At 37.0% G+C, this 27,531-nt stretch overlaps 1 protein-coding gene across 1 annotated transcript in view; it reads left to right on the forward strand.

Annotated features, from left to right (window-relative positions):
* NECAB1 (N-terminal EF-hand calcium binding protein 1) overlaps positions 1-27,531 on the forward strand; it is a 208,316-nt gene that overhangs the window by 165,938 nt on the left and 14,847 nt on the right. Inside the window, exons 7-10 of the mRNA XM_077167170.1 lie at positions 8,407-8,528; positions 11,130-11,206; positions 16,476-16,529; positions 27,138-27,250. Coding sequence (XP_077023285.1) covers positions 8,407-8,528; positions 11,130-11,206; positions 16,476-16,529; positions 27,138-27,250 — 366 coding nt within the window. The remainder of the gene's footprint in view (positions 1-8,406; positions 8,529-11,129; positions 11,207-16,475; positions 16,530-27,137; positions 27,251-27,531) is intronic.

Consider the following 27,531-nt stretch of genomic DNA (forward strand, 5'->3'; position numbering starts at 1 on the left):
AGTCTTTGGAAAGAACAGGGCAGTGATGTAGCAACTATTGTCTGTGTCTCTTATGTGTCCTTGTTACAGATATTCTCGGGGACATTGAATGACTGCATTTTCTGTAATAAAGTTTAAAAATCAGATTTCCCTAAAACAAAAGCAAAACAGGATTAGGTACCTCCTACTTTGCTTTTTGCTTACATCTGCTTATAATCTCAGTCCCTTTCTTGTTTATCTCCAATGTTAGACTTTGAATTTCTTGAGAGAGACTTTGCTTTTTCCCCTCTACCTGGCATAACTACAAATGAAGTATGTGGGACTGCATGAATGAAAGGGAATTCCAGATAAAGGGCATTGCATCCTATAAAGGAGCTATGGGTAAGACCTGGGACAGTCAGGAGACCAACATAACTGGCATCTAGGATTAAGAAACATCTTAAAACCTGGACAGATTCCTATAGACTTAATTCTGTCATTGGTGGTTATAAATAGAGGAGAATTATAATAAAAGGAAGGTTTAAGAAAAATTAGTTTAATGATGACATTTAGTACACATATGGGGAAAAGGAGAATAGAATCTGAGAGAAGAAGCCAATTCATTTTATCCAAAAAAAAAAGTCATCGGGTGTTTTTTGGTTTTGTTTTGTTTGTTTTTAATTATAGAAGTTACAGGTTTACAGAAAAAACATTCATAAAATACCGAATTCCCATATACCACCCTATTATTAACACTTTGCATTAGTATGGGACATTTGTTACAATTCATGGAAGAACATTTTTATAATTATACTGTTAAATTTAGTACACTGTTTATAGTATGAATCACTATGTTATACAGTTCTATGATTTTTAAAATTTTTATTCTAGTATCATATTTTTAGAAATTTTATTCTAATTTTTATTCTAGTAAAATATTCTAGAAATAAAATTTCTCCTTTTAACCACTTTTGCTTGTATAATTCAGTGCTGTTAATTATGTTTACAGTATTCTGCTAAAATCATTATCATCCATTACCAAAGCTTTACAATCAAACCAAATAGAGACTCTGAACAATTTAAGCCTTGACTCCTCATTTTTTACCCCCAGTTTAGCTCCTGGTAACCTATATTCTAGTTTCTGTAAGTTTCCTTATTCTAATTATTTCAGATCAATGAGATCATACAATACTTGTCCTTTTGCGTCTGGTGTATTTCATGCAACATGATGTCTTCAGAGTTACTCCATTTTGTCACATGTATCAGAACCTCATTCCTCTTTACATCTGAACAGTATTCCATTGTATGCATGTACCACATTTTATTTATCCATTCATAGGCTGATGGACACTTGGTGGGCTGGTTTGAATCTGTTGTGTATGCCAGAAAAGCCATATCCTTTAATCCTCATTCAGTATTGCTGGGTGGTAGCTTTTTGATTATCCATAGAGAGTGACCCACACAATTGTGGGTGGTAACTTTTGATTAGATGGTTTCATGGAAGTATGTCTCTTCCCATTCAAGGTGGGGTTGCTTACTGGATCGCTTTTTAAGAGGGAACCATTTTGGAATGAGCCATGAGAGACCTCACAGCCAGAGACCTTTGGAGATGAATAAGGGAAACACCCCGGGGGTGCTTCATATGCCTTTCCAGTTGAGAGAAACCCCATGCCATTGCCCTTTTTGAACGCTGGCTGCCTTAGATTGGACATTTCTATAGCCTTGCTTTAATTTGGACATTTTCATAGCCTTAGAACATGTAAACTTGAAACTTAATAAATTCCCCTTTTTAAAAGCTGTTCTGTTTCTGGTACATTGCATTCTGGCAACTTACAAACTAGAACACTTGGACTTCTTCCACCTTTTAGTAACTGTGAATAATATTTCCATGAACATTGGTGTGTAAATATCTATTTGAGTCTCTCCTTTCAATTCTTTGGGGTATATACTTAGAAAGGGATTGCCAGGTTATATGGTAATTCTATACTTAACCTTCCGAGGAACCACTGAATTGCCTTCCACAGCAGCTGCACCGTTTTACATTCCACCAAGGATGACTGAGTTTTCCTGTTACTCCATATACTCTCCAAAACTTGTAAAATTTTAGTTTTGATGCAGTCCCATTTACTTATTTTTTCCTTTGTAAGGTCTAAGAAACCATTACCTAATATAAGATCCTGAAAATGCTTCTCAATGTTTTCTTCTAGGAATGTTACAGTCCTGGTTCTTATATTTAGGTCTTTGATTCATATTAAACTAATTTTTGTATATGGTGCGAAAGAGTATCCCCCTTCATTCATTTGCATATGGATATCCAGTTTTTCCAATGCCGTTTGTTGAAGAGACTCTTTTCCCAGTTGAGTGGACTCGGTAGTGTTGTCAAAAAATCAATTGGCTGTAGATATGAGGGTCTATTTCTGAACTCGCAATTCAATCCATTGGTCTTTATGTCTATCCTTACACCAGTAATGTGCTGTTTTGACCACTAAGTTTTAAAGTCAGGAAATGTGAGTTCCCCAACTTTGTTCTTCTTTTTCAGGATGATTTTGGTTATTCAGGGCCCCTTACCCTTCCAAATAAATTTGATGATTGGCTTCTCCATTTCTGCAAAGAAGATTGTTGGAATGTTGGAATTTTCATGGGGATTGCGTGGAATATGTAAATTGCTTTGAATAAAATTGACTTCTTAGCAATATTTAATCTTCTAATCTAAGAACATGGAATGAAATTCATTACATTTATTTAGGTTTTCTTTTATTTCTTTTAACAAAGTGTTCTAGTTTGCTAGCTGCCGGAATGCAACACACCAGAGATGGATTGGCTTTTAATAAAAGGGGATTTATTTTGTTGGTTCTTCAGAGGAAAGGCAGTTAACTTTCCACTGAGGTTCTTTCTTATGTGGAAGGCACAGGATGGTCTCTGCTGGTCTTCTCTCCAGGCCCCTGGGTTCCAACAACTTTCCCCGGGGTGACTTTTTTCTGTATCTCTAAAGGCTTGGGCTGAGCTGCAAGTGCTGAGATGAGGAATGCCAAGCTGCTTCGGCTGTGCTACGTTGAGCTCTCTCATTTAAGCACCATCCAATTAAGTCAAACGTTACTCATTGCAGCAGACACACCTCCTAGTTGACTGCAGATGTAATTGGCAACAGATGAGGTTCACATACCGCTGGCTTATGTCCACAGCAACAAAACTAGGTATGCTCACCTGGCCAAGTTGACAACTGAATCTAACTAACACACAAAGTTTATCATTTTCTGTGTATAGTTATTACATCCATGGTTAGTCCTAGATATTTTATTCTTTGGGTTGATATCATAAATGTTTTTCTTTTCTTTCTTTCTTCCTCAGATTGCTCATTACTATTGTATAGAAATATAGTTTTGTTTTGTTTTTTTTTAGGTGCATGGTCTGGGAATCAAAACATGATAGATTTTTGCACCCCGCCACTTTGCCAAAGTCACTTAATAGTTCCAGTAACTTTGTTGTGGATTTTTCAGGACTTTCTCTATTTAGGTTTGTGTCACCTGCAAATAGTGAAAGTTTTACTACTTCTTTTCAAATTTGGATACCTTTTATTTCTTTTTCTTGCCTAATTGCTCTAGCTAGAACTTCCAATACAATGTCGAATAACAGGGGTGATAGTGGACATCTTGGTCTTGTTCCAGCTCTTATAGAGAAAGCTTTCAGTCTTTCACCATAGTTTAATGTAAGAATTGAGTTTTTTGTATATGACCTTCATCATGTTGAGGAAGTTTTTTTCTATTCCTAGAGTTCTAAGTGTTTTATCATGAAAGGATGCTGGATTTTGTCATGCTTTTTCTGTGTCAGTAGAAATGATTTTGTGGTTTTCTCCCTTCATTCTGTTAATGTGGTGTATTACATTAATTGACTTTCTCATATTGAGCCACCCTGGCATACCTGGGATAAATCACACTCCATCATGGTATATAGTTCTTTTAATGTGCTGTTGGATTCAGTTTGCTAGTATTTTCGTGAGGGATTTTGTATCTATAGTTATAAGGGAAATAGGCCTGTAATTTTCTTTTTCTTGTAGTCTCTTTATTTGGTTTTGGTGTTAGGGTGAGATTGGCTTCATAGAATGAGTTAAGGAATGTTCCTTCCTGTTCAATTTTTTGGAAGACATTGAGCAGGATTAGTATTATTCTTGAAATATTTAATAAAATTTACCTGTTTAGCCATCTGATCCTAAGCTTTTCTTTGTTCATAGGTTTTTGATGACTGGTATGTTGAGCTCTTCTATTTCCTACAGAGTCAGTGTAAGTCGTTTATGTGTTTCTAGTGTGTTTTTAATCATCATTGTACCTTTCAAGCACATAATTTCTGTTATATTTCTTTTTAAAGTTTCTAATTCTCCTTTTTGCTCACACATTGTCCTGTCAATATCCTTTAGCTCTATATCCACCACTAGTTTATTTCTGTCCATATTTTCCTTCATTTTCTTGAATTGATTTAGGAGATTTGTTTGACCTTCTTAGATTAGTTGTTCCAAAGTCTGTCCTTCCTCTGAATTTTTAACGTATTCCCTTGACTGAGCCATATATTTTTGTTTCTTAGTAGACCTTGTAATTTTTTGCTGATGTCTAAGCAAATGATTATTTTTATGTGTAAACTCTGAAGGTCAGTTTCTCCCTCTCGCCTAGGGTTTTATTGTAAATTGGCTATGTGTTAAGGTTCCTTAGAGTTCAGTCCAATTTATACTGGACCTTTAGAGTAGCCTGTGGTTTTCTGTTCATATTCTCTCAGGTCTTCTGTGCCTGATTCTTGCTTGGAACATGTGGAGAACTTTCAAGAGTCCCCTTTTATGTGCAGTTGTTTCACCTCTTGGAGAAAACTTCCTTTCCTCTGTTTCTTCTCTGAGAATCCTAATCTGTTTGGTTTGTTTTCATGCAGAATTTTCTTTCCAGCTCCTGTAATTTGTTTACCTTCTCTCCCTCACTCAGTGTCCCTTTTCATTATACTTTTCAGTTCTGGAAAGATCCTACTGTACAGCAGTTCAATTCCCCCCCCCCTTTTTTTTTCCATGAGTCATTTCTGTCACCATTTATTTCCTCTCTAGGGCATCCTGGTATTCAAAAGGTCCATTTACTTGTTTAGGTGATCCAGCAATCAGAGAGTGGGTTGAGAGTGTATTCCTTGGTTTCCATTTGGATGTACTCACTCTCTGGCTGCTTGTGTTCCACCCAGGGTCTCTGTGGACTTGGGTCACTTTACCTGGCTCTTTGGGCTTCTAACTTGCTGCTATGAGTGGCTCCATATTCTGCATCTCTGGCAGGAGGTCCCAGGCCATGCTATCTCTGTGTGACACTTAAACTGCACAGGACTGGGTGAGAGGGAGGGGTCCAGACTGGCAAGTCCATGTCATAGATATTCTATTTTCTTTTTTAGGTGTATGTTTTTTTGCTTGTTTTTTTTTTTTACCTTCTTTTCTATTCAGCATTTGTAATGCCCTTTTCCAGTTCTCTGTCTCCTATAGAGTTCCAAGCAAGTGGAATTTGTGCTTTTATTTGTTATTTCAGGGGAGACTTTTGCATTGGATGTCTTATGCCTCTGTGTTGATGACATCACTCCCAGGTTGTTTTGTATTATAAAGATCCCATGACACCCTACACTGTCAAGAATTGCAACCTGCATATATCATCAACATTCTCAAGGTTGTAAAAATTTGCCTCTCATTCCACATTCAAAATTATTTTCGGATTTAATCTTTGTGAAACTAGGGATACAGAAACTCTTCAAAATACAGAAATAATTGATTATTGGCCTCAGGACAGAATCACAGAGTATCATTCATACTGCAGTAATGATTTAGACATGTCATGTTGGGCAAAATGTCTACGTCTATTCAAGTGAAAATGGCAATTTCAGGAAGAAGGGGTTCATACAGCTGGACTGCCACAAAGGTGAAATTTTCAGATGACATTCCATAACACTCTTTGTAACTACCCTGACAAATTGGCTAAATGGAAGTCACTTTAATTCCATGTCTTTCAAAAGTATCTAATAGCCAATGACAAGAATAACCATTACTTTATACTGAAGTTTCCTTCTAGAGGGCTTCTGTCCTCTTACATAAATTTCCCTTCCTCACATACTAGATTACTGGGAATAGTGTAATTATATGTGAATTTTATTTTTATAATGGAGTTTGCAATGGCTGTATTTTTCAAAGGTTTTCCATATCCGGCAATATGACTGATTCCTTCTGGGTTTAGAAGTTTTTTTTTGTTTGTTTTTGTTTTTTTCCTTTTGCTGAGTGTCTATTATAGAAGTAATGAAGGGCTTTAATTTTGCCTACAGGTTATTTTAAAAGTTTGAACAGCTTATATTCCCTCAGCTTGGACACAGACTGCTCGAATCATCTCTTGTGGCTACCAAAGCTGCTAGAAAATAGATTTTTTATGCCATAGAAAAATCCATAGAGTGATCTAGTTAATGGTTGATGATTAAATATATATGATTTCTTCTACTCCTTCCCTAAACCCTTCAAAACTGACAATAAAAGTACCTGGATAAAAGAAAGCATAAACCCATGCAGATAAGAGGATGAAAGAAGAGCCAATAGGAACAGGAACTTGGAACTAGGGAAAAGGTGTATCCTAGAGATAATTAATTTAGATCTTAAAAGCAGAAATTTAGGCAGACAGTACAGGAAGCTAAGGTGCAATAGAGTTTATATCACAAAACCTTAGAAGGCTCAATGACTGCCTATACAGTGTACAACAGATGGTGGAATTGAAGGTGGGGCTAATGGGTTGCTAAAGGATTTTTAAGAAGCTGTTAGGCCATATAGCCCCTACCCCACCCCATGCATCACAGTGACTGTCCCTTCCCAATCTTTGAGGAAGCTTAGAGTGTACTCTCTAGAGAAAATGAAAAGAGGTGCTCTGGTGGGGGTACAACTGACACAACTGGAATTGGTGTGCCATATTTAAAAATGAGAAATTGAGTTAAGGTCTTCATGGTGAACACCGAGGCTTGAAACTCAGTTCCCAGACTCTACTCCCTACAATTATGTTGCTGCTTTGTAGGATCTGATCATTTCAAGAGAAAAGACTTAAAGATACCATGTCCCCCAATAAACAGGTCCAGGCAGGCCCCTCTACAGTGAAGGCTGTGAGTTGGTAATTCCCACCACACATGCAGGTTCCAGTCAGCCCTGTAGTTATTCCCTCTAATATATGAGGGGCAGCTAAGGATCACAAATTATTTGAGAAAAGCCTCCATTATGAGAGGTAGAGGAGAAATGAAACAGAAGAAAAGAAACTTAGAACAGAAGCAGTCTAGAGAGCAGAAAAGAACTTCCAAAGACAATTGTCAGTATTTTCAGAAAGCTAAAAGAAGATATTATATTTATGAATCAAAGATGGATGCTATTAACAATATCCAAAGCATAGAATAGAGGTCTTAGAAATTATTAGTATGATTGTAAAAATTAAAGCCTCTGAGAAGATTTGGAGATAAAACTCTACAGAGAGATGGAATATCAGAAAAAAAAGGAGGATCAGTCTAAGAGGTCTGCCACTTGAAAAACAGCAGTTCCAGAAATTATCAAAGAAATATTTTCTTTTCAGTCTTAGACCTAAAGGATATTAGTTTCCAGGATAAGACAGACCAAGATCCCATTACACTGAATAATGAAAGGCCAACATAATGATATACACTATAAATTTCACAATACTGGGGAAAGGAAGTGCCTAAAACCTCCCAGAGAGAAAAACCAGGTCATATACAAAGACTCAAGAAAAAGCACTAGCTGTTTTCAATAATGACACTTAAAGGTAGAACACAATGGAAAAATTCCTTCATATTCTGAGAGAAAATGATTTGCAACCTAGAATTTTTTTACAAAGTTGCTTAAAAAACAGGCGGATAAAATAAAGATCTGTTTATACTGCAACATCTCAAGAATTTTACCTCTGATGCACAATTTCTAATAAAGCAATTATTAGAATAGTTTCTAATACAACAAAAAGCAAACTAAGAGAAAAATGGAATTCCATAAAAAAGTGTGTGTGTTGGAGGTAAGAGGTGGGGTGGGGGAGACCCAGCACAGGAGAAAGGCTATAGGAATCCATAGGCTGATTACAAAGGAATACTTTGGATGGGTAAATTAGTATTCTATTTAGCGGCATATAAAAGTTAAAAAAAAAAAACAAACAGGGACATATAAATGAGGGCTTATTTTCTCCTACCAGAGAAGTCTGGTGGTGGGCAGTCTAAGGTGAGTATGGCGCTCTACAAATTTATCATGAGTCTTCTGTCTTTACTTTACTTGGGTCTCTGGAGTGTGTTTGCAAGCAATAATTCTTGTGAGTTTTCATTTCACTGCTCTAGAAAATCTTAGTGATTGATGCTTGAAGAACTGTTCCTTAAGGCAGGAGACTGAAACCCTGCCATCGAGGTTAGATGTTATCTCTGTTGTTTAAGGCAAGGACCAACCAAGCCAGAAGTCCTGTCCATTCAGTGGCCTGGAAAACGATCAAGCCGCCGGGTCCAGAGACACAACAGCTTCTCACCCAACAGCCCGCAGTTCAATGTCAGCGGTCCAGGTAATACGGCAGTTCTCAGTGTTTTGCCTTTTCAAAGTCAATTCAGTTTGTATTTAAAAACAAAACAAACAAACAATAGCTAAAATAACAATGGTAATGGAATGCTTTCCTTCGGCCAAGTTTGCCTAAAATTGAAGTTGTAAAGAGTCTTAAGATATTAAGAAATCTGCTGAGGATCCTGCCAGTTTTGTCAGAATCCTAGCAGTCATGCTGAGATCACAGAGAGACAGTGAGCAGGGAGGAAAGTGGCTTTGTCAGCTAATACCCTTGAGTCTGAAAAAAGTCCATAGAGCATAAGCATACCCTTTAGGCTGCATCCTAAAATGCTCTAGATCCCTAAACCTCCCTAAGCCTACCCTGAATTCATTTTAGAAAAAGGATTTTTCCCTTCATGATAGGATTAAAATCATGGCTGATGTTTTGAAGTATGAAATATAACGTTTATTGGGCTAATAGCTTACTAATAATGGTTAGGTGTTTAAATTTCTAACCATGTCATTTATAATAATTAAAGCCAATTTGAGATATGCAAATGCATGTTGCTAAGCATTTGTCATTTTCATGACACATGTATCCAATAAGCATATGTATCACAAGAACATGCCATTTTAACACAAATGAATCTTTAAATATCTAACATTTCAGAAAATCCAAGTACTAACCATATCCTATATTTACACAGACTATAACGGAAGGATTTCAAAGAGCTTTCTTGAATACTGTCATTTTATCTCAAAAAACCTTATATGATAGATCTTTTATCCACATTTCCCTATAGCTGAGGAAACCATAGCCCAGAAAATTGTGATTTGTTTGAGGTCTTAAGGAGTATTAGTCCCTAAGTATTGTTTCCTTGTGAAACAAACACCCTCAGAATCTCAGAGGCCTGTAGCTGGCTCGTGGGTGTATGGTTGGTGGTGAGGTAGGTGATATCATCTGGGCTTGGCTCCAAGCTGCAGGTTGGGTTTGGATCTGCTCCTCATATACCCTCCTTTTGGACTCAGTGACTACCCCAAGTATTTTCATCTCCTTGTGAGTGCCAGAAGCACAAGTAGCCAGGCCAGATCACACACACGTATTTAAAGCTACCATGTGCACGTTGTGTGCTAACTTTCTGTAGCACCAAATGAATCACATGGATCAAACCAGTAACAACAGGGAGCCATAATGTACTCCAGCTACTGTAGGGAGAGGTACTGCAAAGTCATGGGGCAAAGATGACAACATGTAATTCAGTAACAGAAAGAAAAGTGAAGAGTTGGGAACAAGAATACACTCCACCACATATGACTACAAAATGATAGTGTTGGTTCCAGAGGCAAAACCTAGAGTCTTCTTTTCACTTTGTTTAGAAAACAATTTTCAGTCTGAAATATCTTTCCAAGGGACTTCGATGTGGCAGCCATGTTAAATTCTTTTAGGAGCAACCCAGAATGGAAATAGGTTAATTTAAAAAATAAACATAAATTTTGAATTAAAAAATAAACTTTGTTTATGCATTTGTGTTTTCCTCAAGCAAACCTAGTCACCTTTTATTCAACCACTTCTTTGTGAGGACAGTGCTAATGCTTATTTTTGCATCATAATTTGTTTAGTGGTCTTTAAAAGAGGTGTTTCTCCAGAGAAGCAGATGGAGAATTGAATTGTGATGGAAAGTACTACTCATAATTTGGGTGTTGTTTTCATTGCACTCAAAGCTCAAGCAAGGCTTTTTTATAATCTTGAATTCAATCCCACCCCCGTATGAAGAACTATTAAGCAATATTACTTCAGCAAATCCTTATGAAAACATTTTGGGTGATCTGCAGTAAAAATACACAAGGATGCCAAGTTATTTGCATAGATGTTCAGATCGCACCTCTTCCCTTTGCATGAAAATATTAATAGAAGCAACAAAAATAGCAGAATTTATGGAGTGTTTAATCTGGTGCTAGATACAGATATGGATATAGATAAATAGTTATTGTCATATATCTTCTTTTAATCCTCAGTCTTCACAATGAGGCTGATGATAGTATTATAACCATGTTATGATAAGAAAACCGAGACAAGAGGAGTTGTATAATTTGACCAAGATTGGTAATCTGCTCTCTTAATGGCTTTTGCCATAACCACAGTGTCTGTGTACACTCAGGTGAACCCCTAGGAAAAAAGTCACAGGCTGTCTTGCCCTGACCTGTACTTCTTTGTAACTGTAATAATTTATACTTTGGTCTGGTCAGGGCTATGATTTCACAGGTTCCAGCCACCACCCCAGAAGGGTAGAATTGATTCCTACTTCCCTTTCCCTAAAGAAAAAATCAGCCACCTAATGGGGGAGTAAAAATGGCTAAGGGGGATCTGTTCTTCTGAACATCAAAGGCCAGTGTAGACAGTAACATTTAAAAACAACAACAACAAGCAGGCTTGTGAAAGTGAGCCCACTGGGATGCATGGGTCTATAGAGACTTTGAAAGCATTTATGTAAATGCAGTTTTAAAAGGTGTTGACTTTTCACTGTCACTACTTTCTTCCTTCAGGGTAATAGGAAAGCTCTGAGATATCCAAGCATTCCTGCTCTGTCAAGTTTAACATAATGTCCTCATGATTTTCCTCCCTAAGGTTTATTAGATGAAGACAGCCAATGGATGACCCAGATAAACAGACTACAGAAATTAATTGACAGACTGGAAAAGAAAGTGGGTACTTTTTTCCTTCTCGCTCCCATTTTTCAAGAGTTCTGACCCAATATTCCTCTTTGCCCCAGTATCCATGGCTGCCCATGGTCAGGAGCTCAGTGATCCCAGGCATGTCTGTTTGTGGGTTGGGTTGTTTGGTTTTGATTGTTAAAGGAAATACAGAAGCTCATGTTAATTCTCACCCCTCCTCCGACCTTACTTACCCCTGCCCACACAGTTATATTTAAAATAGGATATAGTGTTTTGAGTGAAAGTAATATGTGCTTCCTGACTCCTAGGTTTTCAGTGGCCTAGGGGGCAGTGTGCTTGTGTGATGCTTATGGCAGTTCATAGGGATGACTGTGCTGAAGTCTTGGAAATGTTTCAGGTTGATTCAGGGACATGGCTGTGTGAAATGCTAAAAGAGGAGCTTCCATAGTCAACTTTTTAAAATGAGCTTAGTAACTGATGATTTTGGCATTAAAGCGATCCAGTTTTGCAAAGAAGTTAGGCTGTGATGAAGAGTTCTTCAAATATATACATCTATAAATATTTGTATATTGCATGTGTCATTATTATCTGTGTATTTTTATTGATTAACTCAAATAGTTCTAAATAGTCCTGATATTGTAGTGATATTGCCACTATACAGGATGGTAGGGGCAACCTTTTTCAGTCACTAGAACTATGTGCTTCCTTATGTGCCAGGCACCAGGAAAGAAACATTTATGTTTGAGATAGTCACTGATTTTGAAGAACCCAGAGTCTAGTTATAAATATAATGTTTATTATTCTATATTAAAAATAAGTTCATGGATTAAGTAAAAATATATGGTAGTACAGAACTGGGTTCATAGTTAATACTCAGTAAATACTTCCTGATTGATGGACACATGCTGAGGGAGTGAAGCAGTTACTAAAACCTACAGATGCTCATCAGAGAGAGAGTCCACTGTGTGCTAAGGGGCTTGGCAAGGACCTCATCATTAAAAATGATGACTCAAGTAGGAATTTTGACTTTTAGTATTTCAGTTTGCTAAAGCTGCCAGAATGCAATATACCAGAAATGGATTGGCTTTAAGTAAAGAGGATTTATTCAGTTACAAGTTACAATTCTAAGGTCATGCAAATGTCCAAATAAAGGCACCAACAAGAGAATGCTTTCAATTCAAGAAAGGCTGATCAAGTGCGGAGTTTCTCTTTCATACGGAAGGTACATGGAGATATCTGCTGTCCTTCTCTCCCTTCTGATTTCAACAGCTCTTTCAGCATCTCCAAGTATCCATGTCTTGGTTTCATCTCTCTGCTCTCTCCGTTAGCTCTGAGCTCTCTTCCTCTCTCTGGGAGCTCTTTTAAGATTCCAGTAAACTAATTAAGACCTACCTTGAATGGGCAGGGTCATATCACCATGGAAGCAATCTAATCAAAAGGTCCCACCATCAATAAGTCTGCACCTATGATATTGGATTAAAAGAGCATGGCTTTTCTGGAGTTCATAGCAGTTTCACACCAGACAGTAACAGAAATCACCTCTCTTATTTAATCAGAGAGAATTTTCTGTGCACAACATCAACAGACAATCTAGAGAACTGGATTCAAGAAAAGGCAGGAGACAAGATAACTCTGGAAATCTAGAAATACTTGACACTTTCTCAGGGCAACTCTCCTGGAATAAATGAATGCCACCTAGTTCCAGTCTTTTGGCATTCTGCCCAAGATTCCAGTTCCCAAGAGGGGAGAGTCTAGTAGGTCTAGCTCAGGTCACCTATTGGCGTCTTGAATAGAGAAAGGGAGAACACTTTGATTATCAAACCCAGAGGAAAGGAAAATGTGATGCCCTTAAAGTCAGAACAAGTGCCGGCCTGCTACCAAACTAATGAAATGACATTTGAATGTACAAAATGTAGCTGGAGAGGTCATTCAGGCAGCCTGATGACTTGAGCAAAGATTGAATAGGCCATTCTGGTTAGAGTCTTTCATTTAGGGAAGGAGTAACAAATAAGATTGCACGGAAAGCTGAGGGCCAGATAATATAGAGTGTTGAATAACAGACTAGGGGATTTGAACTTCAATCTCAGAGACAACAGGAGGCATTTATTATTTTTTCACTAGATAGGTGACAGTAGGGTATGCTACGATAATTGGGCAACAAGAATGAAAAAATGGATTCAAACAAGAAAAGCCAAAGCTCAGAGCCACAAAAATCAGTTCAGACAGTGGCATTAGAAGAGCAGGTTGGTGGGCCTGATTCCACTGGAATCAGGTGTAGCCAGAGATGGGCCTGGACTAAGTTGTTGTACCAAAAGAAAATCGTGGATTTGAAAGACCTGAAGTGGTGTGATGGGTAACAGACAGGGGAATCTCAGATAGGCATCTGAGGATTTAAGTCTGAAAGTCTGGGAAAATTATACCAAAATTATATAAAGATGAAATCTCAAGTCTTGAGAATAGGTAAGGTCTTTGAAAAGGAGATTCTATAGAAAGAAGACTCAGGTACAAAGGAAACTACCTTGAAGAGTTCTGCTCCCTCTGCCCTCTGTTTTCATTTGTTAAATTTACATAGACCACAACCTGGGCCAAATATTAAATTAAGCAAATCAGCTTTCCTCCTTCCTCATTTTGTTAATTGGTATAAAGCTAAGACTAGAAAGATTTGTAGGTAAAACTGTAGCTCTGGAAATTAGTTTTCTAATGTTGGAAGGCCTGGAAATCCATGAACTCTATTTGAAAACCAATCCTATTAAAACATAAGGATTTGTTTGTTGAATGAGTGTAGATTCATTTGAAGAACACGAATATCTGTTTGTTTTGTTTTCTTTCACGGGCAGGCACCAGGAAAAGAACCCAGGTCTCCAGCATGGCAGGCGAGAACTCAGCCTGTTGAGCCACTGTGACCCACAAGTATCTGTTTTAAAAATGGTTTTGAAGCTTTTGACAGACCTGTTTGGTTTTTTTTTTTTTTTCTGCTTAAATTTATATAGTTATTTTTAAGAGAATTGTTCAAACTTGGGTCATAACTTTTTTCCAACTTTAAATCAAATAAAGTATCATGTCTCTTTCTTTCTTATATATTTTTCCCCTCTCTAAATATAAAAGGATTTCATTTTGAGGATAGTGTCTAAGAGGTTTGCAGAAAGTACAATGTGATAGCTTTCAGCATGAAGCTCAAGCTGTGTGGGGCTCAGCGTGAGCCATCTAAATGAATCGAGAAGCAGTGCAAGTTCAGTTTTCTTCTTCAACTTATTCTTTACTGTGCTGAATTGGGTTTTTAGAGAAAAATTACCCAGTAACCAAACAGTGGCTAAGTGCATGTCATTTCACTGCTGCCTACCTTTCCTGCAGTTGTTAGCACTACTAGGTTTGATCCCCCATCAAATGGAAGTGTACCTGTGGTGCAACATATGTTATCTTTCCTCTCCATTAAGTATTTATGATAAATCCTGCCAACACTGAAAACCAAAACTCAGTACGATGCATGTGGGGAAAAAAAATCACACTTGCAATCTCTGCAAGTTTCTTCAGGCATTCCTTCTTTCCATTCTAGCCTTGGTGGGTACTTACAGGTATATATTAAAGTTATATCTCATGTTTCGCATAAATCCTGTGGAAAAGACCTTTAACAATTTGAGCAAAACTAACAACAAAATCCTCTACATTCTTCACAGAGTCCTCAGTGTGTCATCAGATTCCAGATGTCCTCATTAGAAGGAATTTAATTAGGGACATCACACTCACTCATGCAAATTGTTTTACTTTTTTTTTTCTTTTTTTTTTTTTTTTTAACTTTATAGCAGAGAAAGTAGGACTGAAAAGTGTACCTGAGTTGGTTAAGGGAAGGAGTGGTCAAGGGGATTACTATTTGTTAGTTTCTATCTGTATAGGGCTTTTAAATTTTCAATTCACATCTATATTTATTAGATCATTTTGCCTTTAGATAAGTGACAGAAGGGTATGCTACGATAATTTTAAATTTTCAATTCACATCTATCTTTATTAGATCATTTTGCCTTTAGAGAAAAGCTATGATTTAGGTGAGGTAGTCATTTATTCATTCAGCTGACATATATTGAGTATCTACTATGTATTAGGTATTATCCTGGCAGAGAGAATATAGCAAATAAAAATAGATAATGTCTTTGGTCACTGGAAGACAGATACAAACTTAAAAAGCAAACAAACGTAGTTTCAGATAGTGCAAAATGCTACAAAGAAAATATAAGGGTAATAAGATAGAGATGGGGGAATACTTAAAGTGGGTGGTCTGGGAAAATCTCTGTAAGGAGGTTCTTTAAGGAAGTGATATTTGAATTATAGTATGAAAGATGAGAAACTATCAGCTAGGTGAAGACCTAGAGATAGAGAATTTAAGGCAGAAGGAGCAGGGAAATTGAAGGTCAGAGAAGTTAAATAATTTGCCTAAAGTTAAATTACAAGAGAACAACACAATTAGAGTTATGTAGCTCTGCTATTAACAGGCTTAATTTACTTCAGACAGTCTGGATTTCTATAGCTTTCAATTTATTATCTATTTGAAGGAACCATTGTGTATAAGCTTACTTAACAGAAATGCTAGGATATATATTCACAGAGTAGAGTCCTTGAAGATTGCATGCTTGGTTTCACTGGGCAACATTAGAGTTATCCATTGGTCATTGGAAAAGGTTCTAGTATCTGTTTAGAGGTTTTTCATTTTTTGCAAATATCTGTCATATTGAGTTTTCATTTACTTTTTTTTTGTATGCTGTATGGTGGGGATCACATTTCATTATTTTTCCATGTGTCTATCCTGTTATTATAGCATGCACCATTTGTTGAATTTTTGTTTTTGTTGTTGAGAGGGAAGTGCACAGGCCAGGAATTGAACCTAGGTCTTCTGCATGGCAGGCAAGAATTTTACCACTAAACTACCCTTGCACCCACTCATTTACTTTTTTTTTTTTCTTTTTTTCTTTTTTTGCATGGGCAGGCATCAGGAACCGAACCCAGGTCTCCAACATGGCAGGCGAGAACTCAGCCACTGAGTCACCGTTGTCCACCTCCCCCCATTTACTTAACTTTTTTTTAATAAAGTAAAATTAGCACTAGAGTACAAATATATTATAGCAGTAGCACTAATGTCTACCATAATCTCCCAAGAAATATAGAAATATGGAAATACTGATAGCAAAAGAAATCAGCCTGTTAGGCCTAGTCATTCTGAGTAACCTTTTCTTCAAATATATGCTGTTTATTTTTTCATTAGCTAATTTCCAATCTCTCATCCCTATCTTATTTCTTCCTCTAACCAAAGGATCTAAAACTTGAACCATTAGAAGAAGAAGTTATTGAAGGGAATACTAAGTCTGTAAGTATGTTTCTAGGTCAATATTTTTTTTACATATACTTTGAAAATATTATTTACTTTCTCAATGAATAACTGAAAAATTAAGTAATACATGGCATATTTCATTTTTAATGGGTAAGTAGATTTGATTGAATTGTGATCTATGGAAACCTAACATCTTTTCACAGGTTTTATGAAAACACCTGACATAAGTGCAAAATGAAAATTTTATGTGTGTATGAATCAGTGAGTTATAAAGCAAATATTACGAACGGAGAAGAGCAACTTTCAAATTGTATCATGCACATTTTGTAAAATCCTCTAGGCTGAATGCTAAACCTGAACTGAAATCTTGTCTGGACATTATTGTATTTCCTGCATTTATTTAGGGCTGGGCACATTGTAAATACCCAGAAATCATTTTTCAAAGAATAAACAGGTATCTAGAGAAAAGGAAGCATTTATATCCTGAGGAGAAAAATGTTCCTCTAGAGTAGTCATGGTTTATGGTGACTGAAAAAAACATAGATGGTCTATGTGATCTTGATAGGTACACTAAGATGCTGCAAAATGAACTTAGTGAATAAATCAACTTATGGAAAACAACATGTACTTTATTATTTGAGGCAAATATTTATAGTAGATTCTGTTTGGGGAAGCTGTATGTTTGCATTTACATTTAGTGGGAACTTGGATTTTAAAATCTTGGGTACTGTAGTTTGCTAAAGTTGCCGGAATACAATATACCAAAAATTGGATGGCTTTTTTTTACTGATATATATTATATATTCACATACCATGTAATCATCCAAAGTGTTGATGATTACATGGTATGATTACATTTTAATCAATGGTTCACAATATCATCATATAGCTGTGCATTTACCATCACAATTGACTTTTTATGAAAAATAACTATACAAAACAATAGATTTCAAATCCCAGCACAACAATTAGTCATAGAACAAATTTCAGAGTTTGGTATAGGTTACAATTCCACAGTTTTAGGTTTTTACTTCTAGCTGCCCTAAGATACTGGAGACTAAAATAAATATCAATATAATGATTCAGCAATCATATTCATTTGTTAAACCCTGCCTTCTCTGTATAACTCCATCAGCACCTTTGATCTTTCTCCCACTCTTTAGGGGTATTTGGGCTGTGCTCATTCTAACTTTTTCATGTTTGAAGGCGTTGTCGCTAATGTGGGATAGAGGGATGGAATGAATTGATGTCGTGGAAAGGCCCACCCTTCTGCATTTCAGGACTTAATCTAGTCCAGGGACCCACCTGGAAGCTGCAAGTCTCTGAAAAGTTACCCAAGTGCATGGAACCCTTACTGAATCCCATACAACATTCTAGGTGCTCTTCAGGACTGGCAGGAATGGTCCTGGTTGGGGCCTGGCAAGCCATGCCAGGTAGCAATGTCCAGTTGAAGCCCACTTAAGAATGACCTCCAGAGTAGCATCTTGACTCTATTTGAACTCTCTCAGCCACTGAAACCTTATTTGTTTCACTTCTTTTCCCCCTCCTAGTCAGAATGGCATTGAAACGGCTTTTTAAAAAGGAATTTACTTGAGTTATAATCTTACAGTTTTAAAGCCAAACAAATGTCCAAACTAAGGCATCTAGAAGAAGATACCTTAACTCAAGAAAGACCTATGGGTCCAGAATACCTCTGTCAGCTGGGAAAGTATGTGGCTGGCATCTGCTGGGGTCTTTGTCTTCTGGTTTCAAACAGCTTCCCCAGGGATGTTTTCTTTCTTTCTGCATCTCCAGATATCTAGGTCTCATATTGGCTCTGTCAGTTCTGAAGCTTTTTCTGAAATGGTTCCTTCTTAAGTGACAACCTTGAATGGGAGGAGATGCTTCTCCATGGAAACCACCTAATCAAAAGGCCCCACCCACAATTAGGTTGGTGACATCTCCATGGAAACAACTTAATCAAAAGAGACCCACCCTACAAAACCAAATCAAGATTAAAGAACATGGCTTTTCTGGGATATATACATCAGTTTCAAACCACAGCTACCTACAGAAAATAACTTTTTTCTTAATACCTTGAATTCCAATATACTTTATAGATCTTGAAGTTCAGTCACATTTCCATGAAACAATAATAGAAAATACTTTCCATTTCTGTATCTAGCACTTACTCTATAGGTGCAGACTACATGATTGAAGAGGCTAAGAGTCCCTTCATGTTGAGGCCCTGCTCATCTGTCCAAAATCCATAGCACAAAAGGGATTTTAAGAGGAAGCTTTGGGGGGTTATGCAGAAAAGCTTAGTAATGGCTGTTATGATTAGAATCCTTAAGATATGATCCCTTCCCCCTGATATAAGCCATAGTTTCACTACATGCTTAGTGCTTTTATGCCTCTCCAAAACATCCTTCAGGGATGTGATTGGGGTTAATTCATCAGAAATCCAGAATTTTTAAGTTATAGATTTTGGTGGGAAGTTAAGAGAGGGGTGTTGGGCACACGTTCTTAAAACAACAGGTCTGCACAGTCCCTTAAGAATTGTGACCTTCTGATCTTGTGTCTATGTCATCTGAAAGGTTGGTGGGAAGTCTCAAGAAAAATAAATATAACTTCTCTAATGTTGTGTGCCAATTGTCTATTCTTAAATAATTTCCTAATGTGAGATTATTCTTTCCCTTCAGCCATGAGGAAGAAAAACTATCTGAAATTGTTTATAGAAAGGTGGGAGACTATTCCATTCTCTGGTCTCTGACAGAAGAGAGAGAGGACAATGCTAACTCTAAAACATTAATACATACAAAATTACTAATTTAGCAGCACATAGAACTATATATATATATATATATTTAAACAAATAGGCAAAATGTTTCAGGGATCAGAATCACTTGAAAAATACAAAGCAGGAAAAGATATTCCTTAGGTATTTCCAGCCGTGTGTAAAGGTGAAATTGTACTCTTGGGGGAATAGACGTATTTTAATTATTTGAACTGGTTTTGTTTCTTCAGTGATACCAATAAGATACTTAAAAGTTACATAATTTTTTCATTAATTTGTAGTACAAGTCCTACTTTTGAGTCCTATAAAATCTTCTCTGTTCAGAATGGGCCAAACAATTTTTCTCTGTTATTTCACAGATAGTATTTAGATAATTGCATCCTATTATATGTTCAGTGATTTATCCTGGCGACCAAACCAATTTTAGAATCATTGACCAGAGAGGTATTTTTCCTTTGCCATTAGTGCATGCATGATAACTTTGAAAAATAAATTCCACAGCAAAAAGCAAAAGATAAACTTTATATATATATATATATATATATTCTTTTTTTAATCTTTACTGAGCATCTCCTATATGCTGACCATTGCACTAAACATACACACACATAAATCTATCATCACAGCAGCCCCATGAGGTGATGCTATCCTTGGTCCCAATTTACAGATGAAAAAATTAAGGTGTAGAGAGATCTAAATACCAAAGTTGAGGATCAGCCCTTCAACACCAGACAGACCTATACAAATCACTATAAGGTAACACTTCCAACCTTACTGTTGGATAGATTTTACAGGCACTGAAGTAGAGTTAGCTATTTGCTAGTGAGGCTGAGTGTGGGCTAACATTTCGTTCTATCTCATCAGTTTTCCTCCCATGTGAGCAGAGCTGATTATCTGCCAAGCTTATTAAATACACAAAAAACGTCCTGAACCCTGACAGTTGTCATACCTAGAATTTTCTGGGCCATGAGCCATTACTTAATGATGAATATTTTTAAGTCCATTTTTCCCTAAGACCGGAGTAAGAAAAGTAACATATATTGAGTGCCTATCATGAGACCAGATCTTCACATATGGTATTCCATTTAATTCTCTCAACTACTCTGTTATATAAATACTCGTATTCCAATCTTATGTTTCAAAGATTTGAGGTGAGAAACATTAAGTAACTTGTCTAAAACCACATAGCTAGTAAAAGTGAAGCCAGTTCTTTTTCATTTATACCCCTTGCTATTAAAGGAGAAAGATAAAAAGAAAGAAAGGACATGATGCGGGCAGATAAAAGAATACCTAAACAATTGTGCATGCTGTAGTTTTCTCAGGGCAGTATCAAATCCTTTTCTGGATTGAATAGTGTTAAATAAAATTTATTAAAAGAATTTTAAAAAGAGCATATGGCTAAAAATGAAAACTTTAATTTGTTCTACAAATAATTCTTGATCACCTACTATGTGCCAAACTGTGAGAGAGGGGCTGGAGATAAAGTGATGAATATGACAGACCAGAAGAAAACGTGGGCAATTACACAAGGATTTACAATAAAATGTGATAAAGATCATAAAAGGGAAGTATAGATTTGCACAGCAAGGGGAAATTTAGGTGACTAGGGAAGACTTCCAGAAGAATATATTATTTAAGCTAAAATCCACAAAGAATGGGGAGGAGTACTTTAAAATAATGTGTATGTATCTCTTAATATATAGAGTTGTTCTAACACTGCATTGAAAGAATATAGGAATATTAAAATGTTTCAAATTACTTATGACAAGCATATTATAAAGGCATAGCTACCTTAGGAATTCAGTTTTCTTTTTATTAAAATAGGAGATAAATGTACAGCAGGATGAGCCCAGATCTAAAGCCCTAGACCATGACTTTATGGTTACTAATAATTTGGGAGTAACTTGTCTTCCAGCTGTGAAGTTCCAGTTAGTGGAGATGAATCATGAAAGGTCAGTCTTGAAGGGAATCATTCCAACCAGACCACACCTAATAGGCCTGATCAGGTATGTGGATCTACCTGGCTCCTTTTTGTCTGGTGCTATTGTATGCCTTGTGTGGCACTTCTTTTCACAGACTATTGGAAAAGGTGATCTTCCTCCAATATTTGCTAAACTCAAAAGAAGTTTTAAAAAAAGTCAAGATAACTTTATTTTTGAGCACATTCTTCTGCTTTTCGAAACTTTTTCTTCAGCACATTTGTTGTTGTGTACCCTGAAATAGCTTTTCATACAATAAGAAACTACAAATCTAATATATATTTTTGTCTCTCCATCCCACAAGCCTATAGATAACATTTTGTGAAGTAAATCAATTCTGCCATGTACTCTTAAGTGTTTTGCAGGCTATTTGCAAATAATACATATATCAGGGACTATCAAAACCTAAGTTTGCTTTTCAACTGTTCAGTGATTCACTGGGAAGACACCAGGAAGGCTATAATATCTCTGAAGCTATACTTGGAACACCATTATGAACATAGTAAATAGAGTCAGACAACATAAAAAATAGGTTGTACTTAAAGTATACCTCCTTAGATTAAAAAAAGCTCATTGTAAATTAGAAATGTTCCAAAGCAGACACAACCTTGATCTAATGTTACTGGCAAATACATTATTCTATAAACTTGGATTAACTTTTCATACTGCATACCACTTTCAGTCCAAGAAATTCCAAATATTCCACCATAATTCATTTAACAAAATTCCCCAAAGACAAGTGATAATAAAGGCTACACTATTCCTTTTACACCAGAGAAACAAAAGCACAGCATTGTTATATTCTACCAGGAAAGAATGTTCTGGACTGTCTATTCACAACCATGGGATCTTAGGTTTCAGGATGTGTATTTGACATATAGAAATATCATCAAGATAATTAGGACTCCTTCCTCACCTCTCCCATATCCCACACCCCATAACTTTGTTTTCATTTGGACAGCATAGAAAATGTAAGTTTTTTTTTTTTTTTTGGCTCTCAGAAAATCTATCGTAACAATGATTCTAAAAGTCCACTTTTCAGAAAAGTCATTAAACTTAGGCAAATTATTTGGGTTTCATAAACTGGTTTCTTTGTATAAATATCTGCAGAGAAGAGGGGAAAGATATACCTTGCTTGGGTTGCAAGCAAATAAAATCCCAGTAAAATCTGGGTGCTAACTGTTTAATTTTTTCCTATCATATTTACACCCATGAATCCCATGCTTATAAGTGGTAAATTAGTTAGCTATTCCTGTACAACAAACTACTTCAAAACCTAGTGGCCTAATATGATAACCCCAATTCTGCAGTTGGACAATTTAGGCTGGGATTAGGTGGGTAATTTTTATAGGCTCATGTTGTTCTCCTTTAGATATGTATAGTTAGCTGAATATCAGCTTTGCTAATATTGGCTGGATTTTCTCACCTGTATGGCTGAGTCTCAGCTGGGATAAATCAGCTGACTCTGCTGTATGGTATATTTCATCTTTTAGCACAGCAGTCAGCAAATGGCAGTCATGCCCTTTGTTTACGTGTTGTCTATGGATGCTTTCACACTACAAAAGCAGAGTTGAGTAGGAGAGGAACCATGTGGCCTGCAAAGCCTAAAATATTTACTATTTGGCCCTTTACAGAAAATTTTACTGACCCCTGTTCTAGCAGGCTAGCCTGGACTTGTTCAATTGGCAGACCTAAGAGACTGAGTGGAAACTCACAAGGAGTCTTGGGGCCTAAACTTCAAACAGGCATGCTATCACTTCTGCCACATTCTCTTAGCCAAAGTGAGTCAGAAGGCCAATCTTCAAAGAAAGGGGAACTACAATCCACATTTTGATGGCAGAAGTTGAAAAGGCACATTTCATAGGGCATGAGGAAAGTGAAAGGTTATGGCCACTTTTGCATTGTACCCCAGTGAATTACGTAAGGTTTGTCTTCAGACTGAGAGAATTATGATGGAATAGGTGGATGTATTTCCATCTCTTGTTAGGAAAACCCAGGTGAATCATCTGAGTCATCATTGGTCACAAAAATCTGACCAAGAAATCTTCATATTTCTGAATAACATTCCTAATATTATTTTGGCATAGATTAACTTTCACTCTATTCAGTTACTGATCTTAAAACCAAGATCCTGGCAGAGTCATATAGTAGGTTGATTATTCAGTCGTAAAACCTTAGGAGATAGTTATGGGCTTTTATCTACTGAGTCTTAATTCCTGATCCTGAGGGAAAATAAGAGCTCAATTAAAATAGTTGAACTGATTAGGTGGATAGGCTATGAAAACAAATAGACCCAAAACATATGATGATTCCAACACAATAAAGATTTGTTCCTTGTCCAATAAACAGTCCACCACACAGTGATTTGGGGTACAGCTTCCATCTCATCTTCCTCTCATCATTCCTAAGTCAGGCCTTTATCCTACAAACTGAAAAGGGAAACGGAATGTGGATGAGTCACATCCTTCTTAAAGGCTTAGAAATGGTACCCACACATCTGCTTATAATCCATTGATGAGAACTCATCAACTGGTCACACCTAACTATAAGTGATGCTGGGAAATGCTGTGTACCTAGAAAGAAGAAATGAATTTTGTTGAATAGCTTGGAGTCTTTGCCACAGTTTACCTCGAGGGCACCAAATATTCATTTGTACCCTTCTTCCCATGTACAGAACTCACAGCCCCTTCACAGACCCAATATCTCCTCCAGTTACTGCTTCTATCTCAAAACCCAAGATCTTTTGATGATGTTCTGTTCTCTCTGTAAGGTCAGGATGTAGTCCCTTGAATTCTGACAAGTCTGTGAGCACAAAAAAGCAAGTTATCTGCCCTCCACATACTTTATATCATTTGTACAATAATAAGACTGGGCTGGGATCTTCCATAAAAATTGTCATTTAAAAAGGGACAAATACACATTTATTCCTGAGCTCTAAGTGCTATTTTTACATTCCGAGATGCTGATATATATATAATATAACCTGGTATTTCCCTGGAGCTTTGGGTATCTGTGCCACACCTAAAACTCAGAGCTGGAGTTTTGCAGCTCTGATAGTCAGCATTGCTACATACAGCAACTGTTAAACCAAAAAAGAGATTAGGCTTCAGTTAGATCTAAGAATGAAACCAGTTTGGTTGGGACTAAGGTAAATCAGAATACAGGGTAATGGGTAACAGATTCTGTATTTTAAAGCTTTACCTACTGTATGAGACCAAAGGAAGAGGTATTATTTTGTCCAAAACCTAAATTTTCTGTACCACACAATCTAACTTAACCTGTCTGGATAGTTCATTTAAACAACCCAAACACATGGAGCCCAGAATGAGAATGGGGGCTTGTAATTCTGTGTAGGTTAATGTAATACCTGTACACATCCCAGAGTATGTTGGGCAGATAATTTAAAAGTATTGACAAAGTCCCTTGCGGGACAGGAGGAAAAATGGAACTATTAAACTTTCCCATCTGGGAAACCCCTGATACTCTCTCAAATACAAGGAATCCCCAAGTTCGAGGCTTGCTCTTACATAACTTATTTCTGTAGCAGAAAAGCTAAGCCTAAAATTATGCCTAAGAGTTAATTCCAGAGAACCTGTTTCATTGATCAGATGTGGCCTCTCTGTCTCTAAGCCTAACTCTACAAGGTAAAATCATTACCCTCCCCCCACCCCTACATGGGACATGGCGTTCAGAGGTACGAGTCTCCCTGGCAACGTGGGACATGACTTCCGGGGATGAGCGTGGCTCTGGCACTGTGGGTTGAAAATGCCTTCCTGACCAAAAGGGGGAAATAAATGTGACAAAATAAGCTATCACTGGCTAAGAGAGTTCAAACAGAGTCAAGAGGCTATTCTGGAGACTACTCTTATACAAGCTTCAGCTAGATACTACTAATGGCCAGGGTTTGCCAAAACCCAAACAATATCATTCCTGTTAACCCTTTTTTTTAAAGAATACCTAAGGATCTATCCTATAAAAGTTGTATGCAATAAGTTTACTTTTTAGAACCTAAAAGCTTCAAATGGTTTCTCGGCTAGATAAGCCCTGAAACCCAGTGGGGCCAGTCTCTCCAAGAACATAGACCAGTTCCATCCTCCTTTCCCACATTGTCGATACCGCTTTTCAGCATGAAGAAGTTACAATAGGTATTTCCCAAATATCCCTAAAGATTGGGAGAAGGATCAAAGGAGAAGGAAGAGTCCTAATAGAGAAGTTAGGATTTAACAAATGAGTATGACTACTTAATCATTATATTGATGTTTCTTTTTAGTCTCCAGTATCTTAGAGTAGCTAGAAGAAAAAACCTGAAATTGTGGAATTGTAACCCATACCAAACTTTGAAATCTGTTCTATAGTTACTTATTAAAATGTACTTGAAATTTGCTTTTTTATATATATGTTATATTTTACAATAAAAGGACAAAATGGAAACATATAGGATTCACTGGTCCCTTGCAATAATGAATTCATGCTGGGAAGGTGTTTTGCAGTAGTTCCTCACTTAGATACTGGTTCCCTATTCTGGGAGGAACCAGAATGTCCATTTTTCTTTTGAGAAGTTCTTCTTGGTCTGTTATTCTCTGATGGCATCTAACATGGCCCCACTGGGGAAGATTACCTTCCTTGGGGGGTTATACAGTATTCATAGCCTGCTTCCTGTTCATATAAGTTTGGGGTCCTGAATATTATTTTAAGGTAGACATTCAAAAGCTTTTAAAATTGGGCTTAGGATTTCTTTGGCATTATTTCAGTTTCACATGCCAGAATTCTATCTTGTTCCCTCACCGTATGCCTAGAACCTAGGACCTAGTATTTACCTGATACAAAGTAGGAACATTTTTTGAATACATAAAGTGCTTGAAATAGTGCCTTCAAAATAAGCGATGTTCAACAAACAGTAGCTATTAACACGAAATGAGAAACTCACTGGAATAGGAGCCGGCACTCTGGGATTTTAATTCTAGCTCTACCACTGTATAACTGGTGACATGCCTAAGTTATTTCCCTTATACTCTAGATGGTCCTTTTTTTTTTTTTTTTAACATTTTGATTTACGCCCCCCCATCCTTTCTCTCTTTTGTACTTTTATGATTCATTCCCATTCCTTGAAGAAAAAGACTAATCTTGAGATCAAAATTCCAAAAGCCCACAGGCAGATCTTACAAAAATCTTTGAACTACATCAGTTGTTATAATGGTAATGGGATTTGACAGGAAGCAGTTGGCCTCCAACCCAGTGTGATCCATTAAACACAGGCTCCATCTAACGCCGTTAGATTTTGAATAGGGCCTACTGTAAGTGATTGTGTTTAAGAATCCCATAATGGTTAATGTACCTTTGGAAGTGAATCAGTGAACACACAATTCTTAAAATTTTGGGTGTTTGAAATGATTCCTCCAATATGTCCAATATCACAATTTATCCAAGGAGAAGCTGGAGCTGTGCACAGCGCACAGCCTAGAATAGTAATATAAACTTTTCTTTAAAATTTGGTAAATGACTCCAAGGCAGTGATCACAACTCTGGCTACACATTAGAATCCCTTGGTTAAGGTTTTAAAAGTACTAGCGCCTGGGCCGTACTCCAGGCATTCTGATAAAAATGTTGTGATTTCTAAACCTCTCCAATGATTCGAATTGAGAATCACTGTTTTAAAGGGGAAAATGTTATTGTAAAAGACACCTTCCTTTAGCTTCTGTTACTAAAGATAGGTATCTATATAACAACTTTCATACCATTTTCTTAATTGGAATACTCATGAACTTTGTTGGCCATATTTCTGAACAAGAATCATTTGCTTTGTGTGAAGGGATGATATGGGCAGTTGGAGTCTGACTGTAGCAAGGCTCCATGACAGCGAACCATTAATGCTCACACGTTCTTCTGCAGCACATCATCCTTGTGCAGCGTCAGATGTCTGTGATAGAAGAGGACTTGGAGGAATTCCAACTTGCCCTGAAACACTATGTGGAGAGTGCTTCCTCCCAAAGTGGATGCTTACGGTAAGTTCTGTGTACACTCCTTGGCTGGCCCAGAGTGGGGGACAGGGTGTTTCTTACCATCTCAGATATGTGTGTGGTGTGGAGTGGGTGGGTGGGTGGGGATGTCTAGAAGACTGACATTTGAGAATCCTTGTGTTTTTATATTGATTATCCCAGTCCTCTGTATTATGCAATTTGCAGAGTATAACAGGATGTTTTCTTGTTTATGCTCAGACCCTTTGTCAGTCTTGTCATTAGAGGCACCAAGGGAAATAAAATGTAAAAAACAATTTAAATGAGGA

Source organism: Tamandua tetradactyla, chromosome 6 (assembly GCF_023851605.1).
Source record: "Tamandua tetradactyla isolate mTamTet1 chromosome 6, mTamTet1.pri, whole genome shotgun sequence".
NCBI classification, from domain to species: Eukaryota; Metazoa; Chordata; class Mammalia; order Pilosa; family Myrmecophagidae; genus Tamandua; species Tamandua tetradactyla.